This window comes from Pezoporus wallicus, unplaced genomic scaffold (genome assembly GCF_028554395.1).
Source record: "Pezoporus wallicus isolate ANWC-B61680 ecotype Strahan unplaced genomic scaffold, APGP_CSIRO_Pwel_v1 contig_8376, whole genome shotgun sequence".
Taxonomy (NCBI): domain Eukaryota; kingdom Metazoa; phylum Chordata; class Aves; order Psittaciformes; family Psittacidae; genus Pezoporus; species Pezoporus wallicus.
This window is the reverse complement of record NW_026641603.1, coordinates 363384-378526: the sequence shown is the minus strand read 5'-3', so window position 1 is coordinate 378526 and position 15143 is coordinate 363384. Positions and strand designations below refer to the sequence as shown.

The 15143-nt window shown below is 54.0% G+C and overlaps 2 protein-coding genes across 5 annotated transcripts in view; both read left to right on the top strand.

Annotated features, from left to right (window-relative positions):
* REXO1 (RNA exonuclease 1 homolog) overlaps positions 1–7778 on the top strand; it is a 38855-nt gene extending 31077 nt beyond the window's left edge. For all 4 annotated transcript variants that reach the window (XM_057424501.1, XM_057424502.1, XM_057424503.1 and 1 more), the window contains exons 11-16: positions 167–240; positions 3438–3548; positions 3903–4018; positions 4194–4332; positions 6791–6911; positions 7615–7778. In XM_057424501.1, the coding sequence (XP_057280484.1) occupies positions 167–240; positions 3438–3548; positions 3903–4018; positions 4194–4332; positions 6791–6911; positions 7615–7703 (650 nt within the window). In that variant the 3' untranslated portion in view covers positions 7704–7778. The remainder of the gene's footprint in view (positions 1–166; positions 241–3437; positions 3549–3902; positions 4019–4193; positions 4333–6790; positions 6912–7614) is intronic.
* Positions 7779–13975: 6197 nt separating this feature from the next.
* ATP8B3 (ATPase phospholipid transporting 8B3) overlaps positions 13976–15143 on the top strand; it is a 78047-nt gene continuing 76879 nt past the window's right edge. Inside the window, exon 1 of the mRNA XM_057424576.1 lies at positions 13976–14074. The gene's annotated coding sequence lies outside the window, so the exon portion shown is untranslated. The remainder of the gene's footprint in view (positions 14075–15143) is intronic.

The following is a 15143-nucleotide window of genomic DNA, read 5'->3' as shown; positions in this document are numbered from 1 at the left end:
TTTATTATTATCCATTTCCTATATGTAAATCCACTTATTTCCCCCCTTTGTTTCACACATTATTATTGCTGTGCTCATCCCGGGTATCTCTTCATGTGAGAGCTAAAGGTTAGATCTCTTGTTTAACAGGACTCTCCTCTTTGACTCTTATCTCTTGCTCTTTCAGTGCCAGGCGGATGGGAAACTCATTACAGCTGCTGCTCAGGAGCTGTGGGTTCACCGGGCTGCCAGGTTGCTAAAGTAAGTTATTGAGCAACACCTTTTTGTTCTCAGTGACATTTGTCCTCTGCTTACAGTGCTGATGGCTTTGTGATTGTTGCTTGTGCCTCTAGAAGAACGGTGGCTTCCCTGAAGGGAAACCAAGTACTTCTTAAATATCTTTTGCTATGCAAAGGTAGGAGAATTCAATGTTTGGCAGGAGGGAGGAGACTGAGCTGTCTGGAGTGAGGTGGTTTCATTTGCTCTAAGCAAATGTCAATGGATTAAGCTGCCCAGCAAAAGCTCAAATACAGACTTCTTTAAGGAAACATTGAATAAATGAGAAATTAAAGATTTCCTTGCAAGGAGCAGTCCTGGGGCCTTGATAACAGTGTGCCAAAACCTTTCTCCCATTTTTATCTTTCCCAGAAGCCCATGCTGAGTAACTTTCTGCTGCAGGCCAGATCTTCTCATAGTTTTCTATTTACTACATGCCCTTTGTTGTCTTAAGGGGAGGAACCTTCCTAAGGATCTTATTGTAACTCATAAATATTACACCTCTTTGAGGAACAAGAGGGGGAAGGGATCCTAGCACTACAAAGCAGAATGAGAAACCTGCTTGGGGGTAGAGTTTTGGCCCTTTGGTGTAGCTGAACAGGGTCATATCCAGTGGAAGAGGTTCCACATGTATAAAGCATCTTCTTGCCCCACTGTTTTAAAGACCTCAAGTGATACAGGGCCAGCAAGGCTGGCTGTAGGTTCTAGAGAGGTGTGTGTCCTTGTTCTGGCCAAAAGCTAGAGCTGGGAAGTGAATTCTGGGGCAAAATTCAAGGTTTCTTAAATAGGAAGAGTTGTCTGTATGGGCACTATAAAAACCTGCCCTGCACAGTCTGAAGTGAAGCATGGGTAGGATCAGGCAAGCTGATCTGTGTTCCAAAAAACCATCCAGCAGGGAAGTTGGGAGAATTGATAGGGCTATAAAAATATGACTGCTCTGCATGTTTTTGCATGGCTGTTGTAGACCATAAACATTCATGGCCTTTTAAAAAACACACAATGTCTCTAATAGGCTCCTACTCAATGAAGCATGGTACCAGTGCTCCGGGGCTCAGGCATCCTTTCACATCTGCCTCCTCGTTGTGCTGCTGCACATCTCTATGTTCTTCTGGCTTCCTTGGTTTTCCCATCCAAATGAGTGAATTTCACAGGATCCTTTGGTAGATTTAAGCTTGGAGTCTATAGCCTGCTCAGGATGAGGGTATACAATGAGATACTGGGGAGCAGGGTATCTTCCAGCTTTAAAGGGCATTGAAAAGGGTAAATATTTGTAATAAGAAGCTGTTCTAAGTAAGGAGATCTGTAGCTGGTTAGAAAAGCAAATCCGTGTCTTCTTCCAAATACATTGGAGATGGGATTGTCTGGATTAGGCTGCAGTTAATCAGTATGGCAGGAGATGGCAGGATGGAGCTGTGCTCGTGTCTACTGCTCCGCAGGAGCAGGTGGGTCTGAAGGTGATGTTCTTTGTGATAACTGAGTCTGCTTCTTTGGTCAGAAAAACAGAAGCAACTTCTCTGCCCTTCTCTCAGCAAGGAAGAATTGGACAGCTGAGAATATCTGCAGAAGTGTTCAAGGCCAGGTTGGACACAGGGGCTTGGAGCAAGCTGCTCTTGTGGAAGGGGTCCCTGCCAGTGGAAGGGGGGTGGAACTGGATGAGCTTTAAGGTCCCTTCCAGCCCAAACCATTCCATGGTTCTGTGATCAACTAGTGCAGAAAATCACCTTTTTCCTTCCCTTTACTGCCCAGTTATATTGTATGACAGAGGGAGAGAGGGGCTTGAGCTGCAAGGGAGAGAAACATTTGCTGTCTGTTGGCCTGGTAATCTGCAATTTCTGTAAGCAGATATTCATGGGCAAGTATGGCCTCTTGCTCCTGGGAAGCAGCTAACCATGAGGCCTTTGAATTTTGGATAAAGGGACAGATTGGATTTGGTGTTGTCCCAGCTGCCTTGTTAATGTCAAATGATGCAATTCTCTGCACTGTGGCTCCACCTGCAGTGAAAACTTGTGCAGGAATATATGCAAATGTTCTCCATCTCATTACAGGTTTCAGCTTTACAAGTGCCTCAGTTCCTCATCTCTCCAGTCTTTCTGTCCTGAGACAGACAAGTACAGTTTGACTCCTTGTAGGGTGAGATCTGTGAGAAGCACGATGAAGGAGGCTGTACACAGGCTGCTGGGTGCGAATACATTGAGATTTAAGGGTAGACAAAACTTAAACAGAACAAAACACCCACTGGGGAGCAAGGGAGAGACAGCTCTGGGTGTGGTGCTGCAGTTTAACCATGTTAGTGGGCAAAAGGGCAGTCACAGCCTCTGCCTTGCCCTCCATTACCTCTTCCTGCTTCCCCTGGTGCCGCGGGGCAAGTAACCGAATCACTGCAATCCTACAGTTTAAAGCTTAAGCCAGGAAGGCTTTCAGGCTGACCAGGTAGGGTGGATCTATGCCCGCAGAGGAGAGTGGGAGTTGCACTGTTGCAGCAGTGGCTTAGTGTTGCATTGGCTTAAGGTACTCATGAAATCACTTCCTGAGTTTTCCTGCTGGCTCAGGGATGCTCTTCAGTGCTGGATCTTAGATCCTAGAGCTTTAGGTGGGGATAATGAAGGGTGGTTGGAGGTACTCTCTGTTGCCTCAAGTGCTGGTAGGCAGTAGCTGCTGTTTGTCTGTGAACTGTCTGGTTTTGGAATACAGTGGTATTTATTTGTACACACACATAGATGTGTGCTCTCTATGGGCTGTGATACATCCAGTGCTAATGCTTGAATGAGGATGTCTGGGATTAGAATCCTGCACCTGGGCATGTCTCAGCCTCAGGCTAAACCAGGAACCCAGCAACTGGAGTTAGATCAGTGCAAGGCTCAGTGTGACCCTTCCTGGGGAATTTCGTTCTGAGTTGAAAGTTGAAAGGCCCTAGATGAGTGATGTCTTGCTCCTACTCAGCATGATGCCAGTAGCCCTGGTGTGGCTTTTGGAATCAGGGTTGCACATGGCTGTGTTTGCTGTTGTGGTGAACTTCTCTGACTGGCAGAGAACTTCCTCCCTATTAACCTGTAGAACTGATAACAGAAATATTCCTGTTTGAGTGGACTTTGAGTGGGAGGTTCTCTTGGAGTGGACTTTTTGGATTCTTGTTCCTACCATCAACAGTTGTCCATTGCACCCCTTTTTTTGTTGTCTTTCAGCAACACGTCCATGATGGGAGGAAGGAGAGCCTCGATGGCTTTGTGAAGACTTTTGAGAAGCTGCCTACCACTGATGGCTACCCTGGAATCTACGCATTAGACTGTGAAATGGTGAGTTCCTGATGATAGGAATTCCGTTTTTGGGGAAGGCTGAGGGTATGGTACAAGTGGCTGAAGGAAAGCTCTTTTTTCTTACCATCTTCTTTGCTTTCGGCTGTGTGCTGTAAATCATAGTGGTCCTGTGCATTTAAATTAGCTCTTATTAATGACTGTTAGCAATGTGTGTTTCACCTGGGGGGGCTGCGAGCACCCTTGGAAAGCTCTAGCTAGCTGGCTGGTACTAGGCAGTGTTTGCTGCCTGGCCTGGCTACACTGGATGTGCTGCATTCTGGGAGTACTCCACAGTCCTCCAGGGAATGGCTCCATTGATACCACTTATCTTCATGTCTGCTCTGTTGTTTGCAGTGCTACACTAAGCAAGGACTGGAGCTGACGAGGGTAACGGTGATCAACTCTGACCTGAAAGTGGTATATGACACCTTTGTCAAACCAGACACCAAGGTGGTGGACTACAACACCAGGTAAGGACAGTATTCCTTGGGTCCCAGGTCTGTGCTCGGAATCAGGAACTTAGGGGGAATGGCTGGGAGCACTTGTTGAAACTCCACTGACCATCGCTTCCTAATGGCTGGGACACCTTGGCCCTGAGGTGTTCTTTTAGTGAAGGGAGCCCTCCCTTCTGCTCTCACTCTGCAGATTCTCAGGTGTGACAGAGGAGGACCTGGCGAACACTAGCATCACCCTGCGGGATGTCCAAGCCGTCCTACTGAACATGTTCAGTGCAGATACCATTTTGATAGGGCACAGCTTGGAAAGTGACTTATTTGCACTAAAGGTAATTTGCATGTCTTGCATTTATGCCTCCCTCTACTTCCTTCCCACCCTGGTGTGTGTTAGGTGACTCCTTTAAACTTAGGAGCTGTTTATTGCCAATAGCCAGGAGGACACAATAGATCTGTCTTGTCTCTGAGCCAGTGTGAAGCTGTTTGTGGTGGAAAAGCAAGGGAGTAGGTCATATGAGGGTGAACAAGAGCAGGTTGGAAGGACTGATCCTGAATCATTTGCCTTTCACCCTTGCCATACAGTCAAGAATCCTTTGATGGTGTCAGCATCCTTTGACAGTGACCCTGGCTTGAAGATGTGACTCCTGGCTCTGGAGTCCCCTGTGACCTCTGGATGCCCACAGTAACTTTTAGAAACAGGCCAAGCCTCTTTTTTTCCTCTGCCACTGGAGATAATCATCACAGTTTCTCTCCTGATGTTGAAATGTCTGTTTTCTCTGAGTGAAGTTCTCTGCCTGGTTTGCTGTGATTTATGATGTTACTTAGATCCGGCTATTTTGACCTCTCGTCTGTCTTGTTTCCTGCCTGGCCCATGTCAGTCTGACCTGCATCCCTCAGCCATATCTGCTGTCCTGCAAGGGAGGTCTGTCCTCTCCCCTTGCACTCTGAACCCAGATCCCCAGGAGCTTGGCCAGGGGCACCAAGAAAACGTGCAGCAGGAAGGAGCTGAGTCTTTAGTCTGTGCTTGCAAGCCAGAGCTTCCTCCAGCCACTCTTCATCGTGCAGCTGCTTTGTTGAAGAAGCTGTGGCTGCCAACTCGTGGCAGTGGTTTGGAAGCAGGAGGTTTTAATGCCTGCAAAGTGCTTTACCTCTCCGTGGCACCCTTTATCCCAGCCTCTCAGAGCATTCATCATCATCAAAAAATTATTTACAGTTTTAACAGCACAAGATGACTGTGTTGGCCTCTTAGAGGCATGATTCTCTCTTAGCAGTGCAGACACTGCCAAGAGAACGAGCCCAGGAGCAATAAAGCAGTGTGACAGGCAGTGGCATGTCAAGTTGTAATGTCTGAGGGCCGTGGCAGTAAAGTCGACATCTCGTTAATGGCCATGGCAAGCTCCAAATGGTGATAGCATTCCTGTTTTGATTTAAAGCTATATTATCCGATTTCCCCAGTCCTCCTGATCTCCATAAGTAATTATGGTTGGGCCTGGGTGGGTGCCAAACTTGACTGCAGTCGAGGAGAGGTTATCCTTAACGTTGGCAGTTCTGTACTCCAAAGGGTGTAGCAGGTTGCTGCTGTTAAACTCCAGCTGTTCTCAGGCATGACAGAGTTGCACTGTGAAACTATTAATGACCAAGATATGGATTGTCCCGCAACATGAGCTGGTGCATAAGAAGAGTCAAGGCAGAGGAGGAGACTGGATTATCAGGGTCCTGTCTGAGTCATCCTGTGTTGAGCTGGGCAGAGCTGTCTTTTGGTCAGGCACACAGGCCTATCTCTGTGTTTTACTCCTGTACTTGAGAAGTGGGACTACATTCATCCACATTCCTTTAGCTCTCGTTGAACTTGTGCCAACAGAGGATTAACCTAATTTTAGCCTGAGAGTATGAAATTAGTATTTAAAGGAACCATCTTACTCTGTGTTTATAGACTCTGTCAAATGTGGCCTTTTGGCCCTCCACAGGGCCCCTTGGTGAAGGGTAGGTAGCGTGTGGACCGGTTCAGCATCTTCCTCCACCATGATGACACTTCATACCTAGAGGATGGCAAACCTCTTGCCTCTCCTATGTGCCCAGGCACTTTGACCCAGCTGCAGGACCAGCCCAGGCCTCCCTCCCACACACTGTGTAGTTCCTTATGCCCAGAAGTACAATATCTCTGTGTCTCATTTCATCCTTGCTTAACTGGCACTGGTTAAAAACTTCCTGTTGACTCATTGATGACGAACTGGAGGTTTTCAGGTCAGTTTGCACCTTTAAGGTTAGGCCTTTTCTGTAGAAGCAGTGTGATGTGCAGTGGGTTTTGACTTGCATATCCTTCCCACAGTTGTCCACATCTTGAGAAACAGCTGAAAGGCTGTCACAGGCTTTATGGGGTCAGTTGGTTCCTTGGCTTGGTTTTTCATTGTAAAAGACACTCAGAGCTAAAACCAGCTTCTCTAGGCCAGGGGATTAGGAATTGGCCTGGCCTGTTTGAGTTATACAAACTGGAGCAGCCCTGAATATCTGCTGCTGTGAAGGTGCACTTAGGCAGGGCTCTGAGGGCAGGTATGTTGGCTGGCAGAGCACTGGGAAGCCTGTGTGCATGCATCCTTCAAGGGGGAGTCATCTTTGATTCACCCAGAGCCTCTTGCAAGACTGGTTGGGCTGGAGCTTGGTGACAGCATTACACAGAGCCCGAGAGCCTGACCGGAAGGAGGATTGCTTTAGCATGGTTAATCCTAAGGAGTGTCCATCCTTGTGGGAGAGGGAAAATAAGCATGTTTCTTTCCTGCTCCCTCCCTCCAGCTTATCCATGGCACAGTGGTGGATACGGCCATCGTCTTTCCCCACCGCCTGGGTTTGCCTTACAAACGGGCTCTCCGGACACTGATGGCAGACTACCTCAAGCGCATCATCCAGGACAATGGTGAGAACAAGGAGGAGCTCAGAGTGGGGAGGGTCTCGTGTCCCATCCCACCTGGATGTGGGCTCCTTAGACCTGCCCTTCTCTGCTCTCCCCAAGCCCCATCCTCTTGCTCCTAATCTTTGGTTTGCCCCACACAGTATTTGGCAGTAGCTGTGAATGGCTGGCGTACAAAGTCTCTACCACAGTTTGTTTGAACCCTGCTCTGAGGGCCAGCAGCACTTGCTTCTTCCCTCTCTGTGCTAAGCAGGGACCAAAGAAGTGGTGTGAGAAGGCCAGAATTAGCTCTGACAAGGCTGTGTCATGCCCTCCCTTCCCTCTCTGGCAAACTGAGATTGACCTTCCTGTTTGAAGCATGGCATGTTCCTTGTAGTCTTCCTTGAGCACATTGGGAACATACTGCTGAGTAAATTGAGGCCTCTCTGACCTCCATAGCCTGAGGTCCTACAGACTAACAGCACTTCAGCCCTTAATTTAAACAAGGGAATGGTGTCAAGCTGAAGTCCAGCAAAGCACGTTTAGTGGAAATCCATCACTGTTGTTCATGATGATCACAGATGCCCCTGTGGCTGCTGGGGCAGAGGGCAGGAGTGTGAGGCAGGACGTTGTCTCAGGAAGCCTTGCTCTGTGCTGTCAGCAGCCCCTGTGCAGCAGAGAGGCTGCAGGGCTGTGGGGGTAACTGCCATCCTTGTCATTCTCTCCGCAGTGGAAGGGCATGACTCCAGTGAGGATGCCAGAGCTTGCATGGAGCTAATGGTCTGGAAGATCAAAGAAGATGCTAAAGTGAAACGATGACTTGCGCTTTCTCTTTCTCCTGTTCCTCCTCCACCTCTTTGAAGCAGTGCAATAAATACTCAGAGTAACACTGTCCACCTGTACGCAGCAGCATGCTACCCCAGGCTCCCCGTGCACTCCCAGGTATCTATGGGACTTCAGGACTCCTGCTGGCACTGCTGAATGGCACCAGCTCACTGCTTGCAGGTCCCTCTGACCAGATAGTGGCTGTCAGATCCTCTTTACTCCACCTGAGGGATACTCTGTGGTACAATTGCCTTGTAGGCAAGGCAAGGTGGTTTTGAGTAGCACAACCAGAGAAAGAGCTGCTTGGTTCCTAGAAGAAGTTTTTAGAGGTAGGTCAGATATGTGCAGAAGGATCTTTTTGGTTCAGTTAAAGGTAGATCTTTTTCCTTTTCTTTCAAATGTAACATATATTGCCTCTGTGCTCTAAAGCTGCTGGATTCCCAGTGTTTGGAGATGGGGGAGCTGGAAGAAGGTTGGGCAGGAAGCTGGAAAGTGAATGGATTGCCTATTTTCTGTGTGAATGGCAAGCAAAGGGTGGAGAGAGCTGAGGATCAAGCCATGTGGGAAGAGATCCGAGTGCAGTCTCACTATGGAAGAGAAAGCCAGAGCCACAAGAGACAGAGGTTATCTGTGAGAGCATGTGGTGGGAGCAGCAGGTCAGAGAGGAATGAGATGGGTCAAGGGGAATTACTGCGTACTGCAGCCCAAGGGATCTCTTTAGTGAGGGCTGGTGTCCTGGTGCTGCAGTTGCTGCAGAAGGGACAAACCACCAGTGTCAGCCCTTGCCCAGAGCTCAGGGAGCTGTGTGTGGGGTAGTGAGGCAAGGGGCAGAGGGGCTTGGACAAACTGGGCTCCCAGAGCCAAGCAGCAACTTGCAGCCTTCCAGGGGAGGAGAGTGGGAAGAGCAGGCAGTTGCAGGTTAGAATCATAGAATCAGCTAGGTTGGAAAAGGTCTTTAAGATCATCGAGTCCAACCTGAGCTGTCTCCAGTGAGCTTGTCTGTAGGGATCAAGGTTTTTGGGAGCACCTAGGTGTAAGATTGCACCTAAGGGTGGCCCTTTGCAGTCTGCAGGACTTCCCACCAGTCCGTCCCTGAGAGCAGGGACTTGGTGCAGGCAAGAGCAAAAGCAATAGTAAAAATTCCTCTTTTAAACCAGTTTACACGTTGGTTGTTTTGAGATGAGCAGAAGACCCCGATACTGTCTGACCCCTTGGACAAAAGCAACTGTCCAGAGTGTGCCTCCATCATGCTTGTGGCGCCTGGGGCAGGAGCACGGGTGCACTGGTGGCTGTGGTTGGAGGAAGAGCAGAGCTGCTTAAAGTGGTCCCTGACAGATGTGGTTTTGTAGCTGAGGTCCATCCAGGCAGCACCTTAGCCCCATTCTTAGCACAGCCACTGCCTCAGCTGGAGCTGTGACCGCTTCCCAGTGGTGGCTGCTGATGGCCCTGGCACGGGTGGGCTGCATGGCTCCAGTGGCAGCTGCTGGGCTTTGGTTCCTGTTGGAGCTGGATCTGGCTCACTCCTCTGTAGCCAGTGGCAGTGCTGGGTTGGAGGTTTGGGGATGTGCTGTGTGTCCTCCAGCACATCCTGTGGCCTGTCCCACCTCTGTGCCCGGTGTGGTTGGGGGGTGCTGGTGTGTGCACAAGCCCTGGGGGGCTCTCCCCATCCCACTGCTGTCCTCAGAGGTGAGGCTGTGGCTTCCAGGGCCAGATCTCTGCCAGGCTCTCCTGAAGCCACCAGCAGCAGTGGGGACTCTACAGGCTCCTGTTACTGCTGAGCCCTCCTGTGTTGCTTCTGGCAGGCAGTGGCACAGCCTGTTTGTTATCCCAGCTTTCAGGCTGTGCAGCTCCCTGCCACTGCCCCAGTGCTCCGTAGGGCACATCACATAGAATGTGATCACATCCAGCTCTCCTTTGCCAAGCTGCCTCCTTCCCTGCTGTGGGGCTTCCATGTGGAGCAGCCTTCGAACACGTTGGTCCCCCCTCTCCCATTGCCTGTGGGGAACAATCTGTTCCTGCCCAGGCTGCGGAAGAGATGGGAAGTTCTGGGCTACCTACCCAAGCAGGGAAGGCTTGTTCCTGCTTCTGCCTCTTTTCCTTCTTCATCCCCCTGTTTATCTTCCCCCTGGCTGCAGTGTACCTGGAGCAGCATCCATCTACCCTGCAGCCACGTTAGAGCTCAGAGCTGGCTCTTGCCTCCAGCTTCCCCCATGACTGGACAGGCAGTCCCAGCTCCCAGCCCTCTCCCACACCTGCCTTCCCTGGGAAAGCCAGCCCGTTTCTAACCCGGACCTGGTGCACTGCTGTCCTGCTTGGGGAGCTGCCTGCTTGGCTGGCTCCCACCGCCTGGCCTGGGGAAGGCAGCGCATTGCTGCAGGGCCAGGGGACCTCATTCATTCCCTTCCCTTTCCCCACGGTTCACTGGGGACCCCCTAAAACGAGGCTTCTGCTTCCACCTGTGCTGTCACTGGGGGTCCGAGCAAGTGCTGGACCCCTGTAACACTGTAAAACCAGGAGCTGGCGGTTGGTGAGAGGGTTTGGGGTTGTACAGAACTGTTGTAACCTGTAACTTTTTGTAATTGTTTTTAATAAAAGGGTGTTGACTAAATGCATGCTCCTGAGTCTGGGTCTGCTCTGCCTGTGCCTGCATCGGGGAGGAGGGCTGCTGGAGCCGCCCCAGAGGTGAGGAGAACCTGGGCAGGCTTCCCTGGAGCATCCTTTTAATTTGCTGACAGGACGAGGGGAGACTGAGATGAGCTCTTAGGCAGAAGCTCTTCCCTGGGAGGGTGCTGAGGCGCTGGCACAGGGTGCCCAGAGAAGCTGTGGCTGCCCCATCCCTGGCAGTGCTCAAGGCCAGGTTGGACACAGGGGCTTGGAGCAAGCTGCTCCAGTGGAAGGGGTCCCTGCCCGTGGCAGGGGTTGGAGCTGGAGGAGCTTTAAGGTCCCTTCAGCCCAAACCAGGCTGGGATTCTGTGCCTGCAAGAGGAGGCAAAGCCTGGGGCCGCACGTGCCAGACCCGCACTCTGGACAATCCTTTCTCCCCCCTCCACAGGATGCCCTGGGCCGCAGCGGGGCAGGTCCTGGCTCCTTGTTCCTCCAGCCCAGAGCTGGGCTGGGATCCCAGGAGCACCAGCACCCACCCCGGTGCCCGGCTGCTGCGGGAGAGCCTGCATCAATCTCACAAATGGGGCAGGAATTCGAGTGCCAAGGGAAGGAGCTGATTCAGCACAGAGGAAGAGGTGAAGGTAAAAAGTTCAAATCAAGAAATAAGAGGCTATTAGATGACCTCACTGGCAATGTGTTTTATTTAACGTGCTGGTGATGGCTTGGCGATGGCAGCGGTTACTTGGGATGCTATAAAAGTCACGGCTGACCCATGTTCTCTATGGGCCTCTTGTGGTGCTGGGTGCGCTGAGCTGTGGCAGTCACCTCCTGGCTGACACCTGAGGTGGCCGCAGCCATCGGGGGGCTCCTCGTGGTGCCCAAAGCATTTTGCTTTCCTGCTTTTCCAGAGCCTGCAGGGTGGAAAGGAGCCCCCGAATCTCCTCTGGGTCATGGATTGAGGCAGGAGGGAGCAGCGCTCACCCAGCCCCAGGCAGCTGGGGGGACCGCAGGCACGAGTGCATGGTCGGTGTCTATCCTGGAGGTCTGAGGTGCTTGGTTTTCCTTGGAAGTGCTGGAGCTGGGGCATCTGCCATGGCAGCTGTGCCCTGTCAGTGCAGGGGGGCTGCGGGGCTCAGTCCCAGCCCTGAACTTGCAGCAGGATGAGGTGGGTGATGCTGCCATCACTGCAGTGACTGAGGTCCTCCTGTACCCTTCAGCCACAGCGAACCGGCCAGTGTGGTGGGCAAGAAACGATCACCACCAGTGCCCAGCCCTGTCCCCTTGTGCCCTGGTCTGAGGTGGCTGCAGGGTGGCCGGGAGCAGAGGAGGAGGGTGCGGAGCAGGAAGGGGACTGGTTGTGCAGGTTTGGGAGGTGGGGGAAGTTTTTGGGTGTTGGAGGCAGGTGCTGGGTGCCAAGGGCATCACTCACTGCTCCATCGGCACTTCTGGTCCAGGGCCTGGTGGGAGGCAGTATCCTGGGGTGCATCAGAAGCAGTGTGGCAGCAGTCAAGGGAGGTGATTCCTCCTCTACTGGCCCTGGTGAGGCCACATCTGGAGCACTGTGTCCAGTGCTGGGCTCCTCAGGACAAGAGGCAAGGAGATGCTGGAGAGCGTCCAGTGAAGGCCATGAGGATGCTCAGCGGTCTGGAGCATCTCTGATGAGGAGAGACTGTGGGAGCTGGGCCTGGTTGGTCAGAGAAGAGCAGCCTGAGAGGGGATCTCATCAATGCAGATCAATAGCTCAAAGGTGGTGCCAGGAGAACGGTGCCAGACTTCTCAGTGGTGCCCAGGATGAGGAGCAATGGCCAGAAACTAAAGCACACCAAGTTCCACCTCAGCATGAGGAAGAACTTCCCACTGAGGGTGGCAGAGCCCTGGCACAGGCTGCCCACGGGGGCTGTGGAGTCTCCCTCTTTGGAGACATCCCAAACCCACCATGGGCACGTTCCCCTGGTGGCCCTGCTTGCACTGGGTGATGTCCAGAGGCACATCCACACTGATGATGCTGGGATCACATCTCCCAAGCTCTGGTCCAGGCTGGGGCATCAATGGGAGCCCAGGAGGTGGTGGCTGGAGCCCCAGGGCTGCACATGGGGCTGTTCCCATGCTGAGGAACAGCCCCTGTCCCGCAGGGAGCATTTCTAAGTTATTATCACTATTTTCCCTGAACAAACGGGGCTTTGTGGCTGCTCAGCCGGGTGGAACGGGGCACCTGGAGCCGCTTGGGCCACGAGCAAAGCGAAAACACCGGGCTCAAAGGTTTAACCCTTCCTTGCAAGGACCAGGGGCACCCGGAGCAGGGACACACTGGGACGGTCACCGCGGTGCCCGGAGGAGCATCCTCTGCCCTGGCGCTCAGTGCACTGTGCCGGGGGGAGCTCAGCTGATTGCAGGGGGCATTGATGGGTGAAAAGTCACCTTCAGTGGCTGCAGTTGCCAGGGTGACCTCGGCCATTCCCCACCAGTGTCATCGGTGCTGGGTGCCACCCGCCACGTGTCCCTGTGCGGGGACACCAGGGCAGGGTGTGGAAATCCTTTTCATTCCTATGGAAGCAGCAAGTGGCTCCAAAAGCATGGGGGGAACGCTGAGGTTTGGAGCCCAGGGCTTGGCCGTGCCTTCCTTGTGCTGGTGCTGCCCTCGTCATTGGGTCTCCGTGGGGCAGAGGATGGGAGCAGCGGCGGGACGCAGCAGGAGAGGGCTGGAAATGATGGAATTCCTCACAGGTGCTGCTCCAGGTGTCAACCCTGCAGGAGCTGCCAGGGAATTGCAGGCACGAAAGGCAGGTGATGGGCTGAGGGGGTGGAAATTCATGGCAGTCTCATGGATAAACTCCAGTTTGTCCAAGTGCAAGCTGCAAGCGGTCTTCATCAAAGGCAGCTTGGAATCCATCTGCAGGGAAAGGAGGTGCTGGGCTCGGGGAGCAGGAAGAGAGAAATTCCACGTGTGTTTGGAGACAGGGGCTGGGATAACGTTAACCCAAATCCATCCCGCTGCAGGTCCAGTGCTGGCCAGTATTCCCAGTGGGGATGTGGGGATACAGGAACACGCCGCTGCTGTGTTGTGTATGGACCTAGAACGAGTTATTCCCAACTGCTCAGGAGATGCTTTATGGAGAGCTGGGCCAGCACTTGGGTAATTGCCTCCAGGTTTCTGTGGTTAATTGCCGTGAGCAATTAATCTGCCGATGGCTGATGCAGGACCACTGCAGCGGGGCTGCTGTGCGGGATGAGTGCGGGGTGGGATGGGAGAGCAGGGGGGCACGGGGCTGGCTCTCGTCCCTCCTCTGCCACCACCAACAGAGCAGTTTCTGTCCCCAGCGGGGTTCGCAGTCCCCGAGGGGCTGCTCGGAGGCGGCGTGGTTCAGCCTCCTCTTCCTCCCACCTTCCTCAGCCTCCAGGGCTCTGGTGTGGGGGGACTCAGTGCTCAGCAGTGAAACCAAGTCACCCCCCACCCGCAGCCCAGCTCCTGCTCTCTGCTCGTGCCCGCTCTCCCCCAGCCCCGTTTGGGATCAGCGCCTTCTCCCCTGGGAACCCCGCGGCCGCGGCCCCATCCTCTTGTGCATCCCACGGGAGCGGCTCCTGCGGCAGCTCCGGAGCCAGCCCATAAATGAGGGCAGGCTCAGCGCTGCCAGCGAGGGGGGCCCCGGCAGCGGGAGGGCAGAGCAGAGCCCGCGGCCGGAGGTGTGGCGAGGGCCGTCCCCGCGGTCCCTGCGTGGGGCAGGGCGGGCGGCAGCAGGAGCTCGGCGGCAGGATCGGTGCAGGTACGGGGTGGGGGGGGGGGGCAGTGGGGCAGCAGCTCCCATCCTCCTCCTCCTCACGCTCTGGGGCACCCATGGGTGCCCGCTGGACCCGAGGGCGCTGCGGGTGCGGTGGGGGCTCTCCTGCGAGCTGCATCTCTCCCTGTGGACCCCGAGGGAGCCCAGGGCATCCTTCTCCCCCCCCCAAGCACGGATGGGAGCGGTTCGGGATGGGGAGATGCTTTTCCACCTGGAGTCACATCAAAGCAGGGGGAATAAACGGGGTGAGCGGAGGGAAACTCATGGCCCGGGCATGTGCTCGGAGCTGGGGCTGAAAACCACCCCGAGAGGCTTTAACGAGCCGGGATCCACCCGGCCCGAGCGCGGGGGCATTTCCTGCGTGCCGAGGGCAGGAGGAGGCATGAGCCGGGTGCTGCGCCCGCCACCCGTTGCCCTTCCGTGGGCCGGTGGCTCTGCGATGGGACCGAGCCTGGGGTGATGCTGGAACTGCAGCAACTGGGGGCTGGCGGGGGAGCGGGGCTCCGGGGTTGGTGGGGGTCCCTGGGGTGGCTTCGGGGATCCTTGGGCTTATGGGGGTCTCGGGGTGGCTTTGGGGGGGTCTCTGGGGTAGCAGCGGCTGAGGTCCCACAGGGATGCTGCAGTCACATAAACAGCAGCAGCACTCACAAGCCCCGGGTAGGACCCGTCCCCCCCCTTTTCCTTTGGCTGGGTGGGAGCAGGAGGGGCAGAAAGCTGCTCAAAGCAGCAGAGCCTGCGCCGGGGCTCCCAGGGAACCCAAGGGCTCTCACATTAATCCCTGCCCTGAGCAGGAGCTGAGCAACAGCCCCACGTTTGTCTGGAGCTTTGGGATCCCAGCGCTCCAGCGGATCGGCTCCATGGGCGACACAAATCCCCACGTGTTTCTCCAACCCAAACCCTGCGGGCACGGCGCCCGTTGCTGCTTAAAGCGGGTTCAGTCCATGCAAACCTCCAGGAGCCCAAAGCTCCGCTTTTTAGGGGTGAGAAAGCCCCACTTTGGGTCCTGCCGCACCCAGCAGCCCCAAGGGGCTGGTCCGCAGCCAGACCCCCCCCG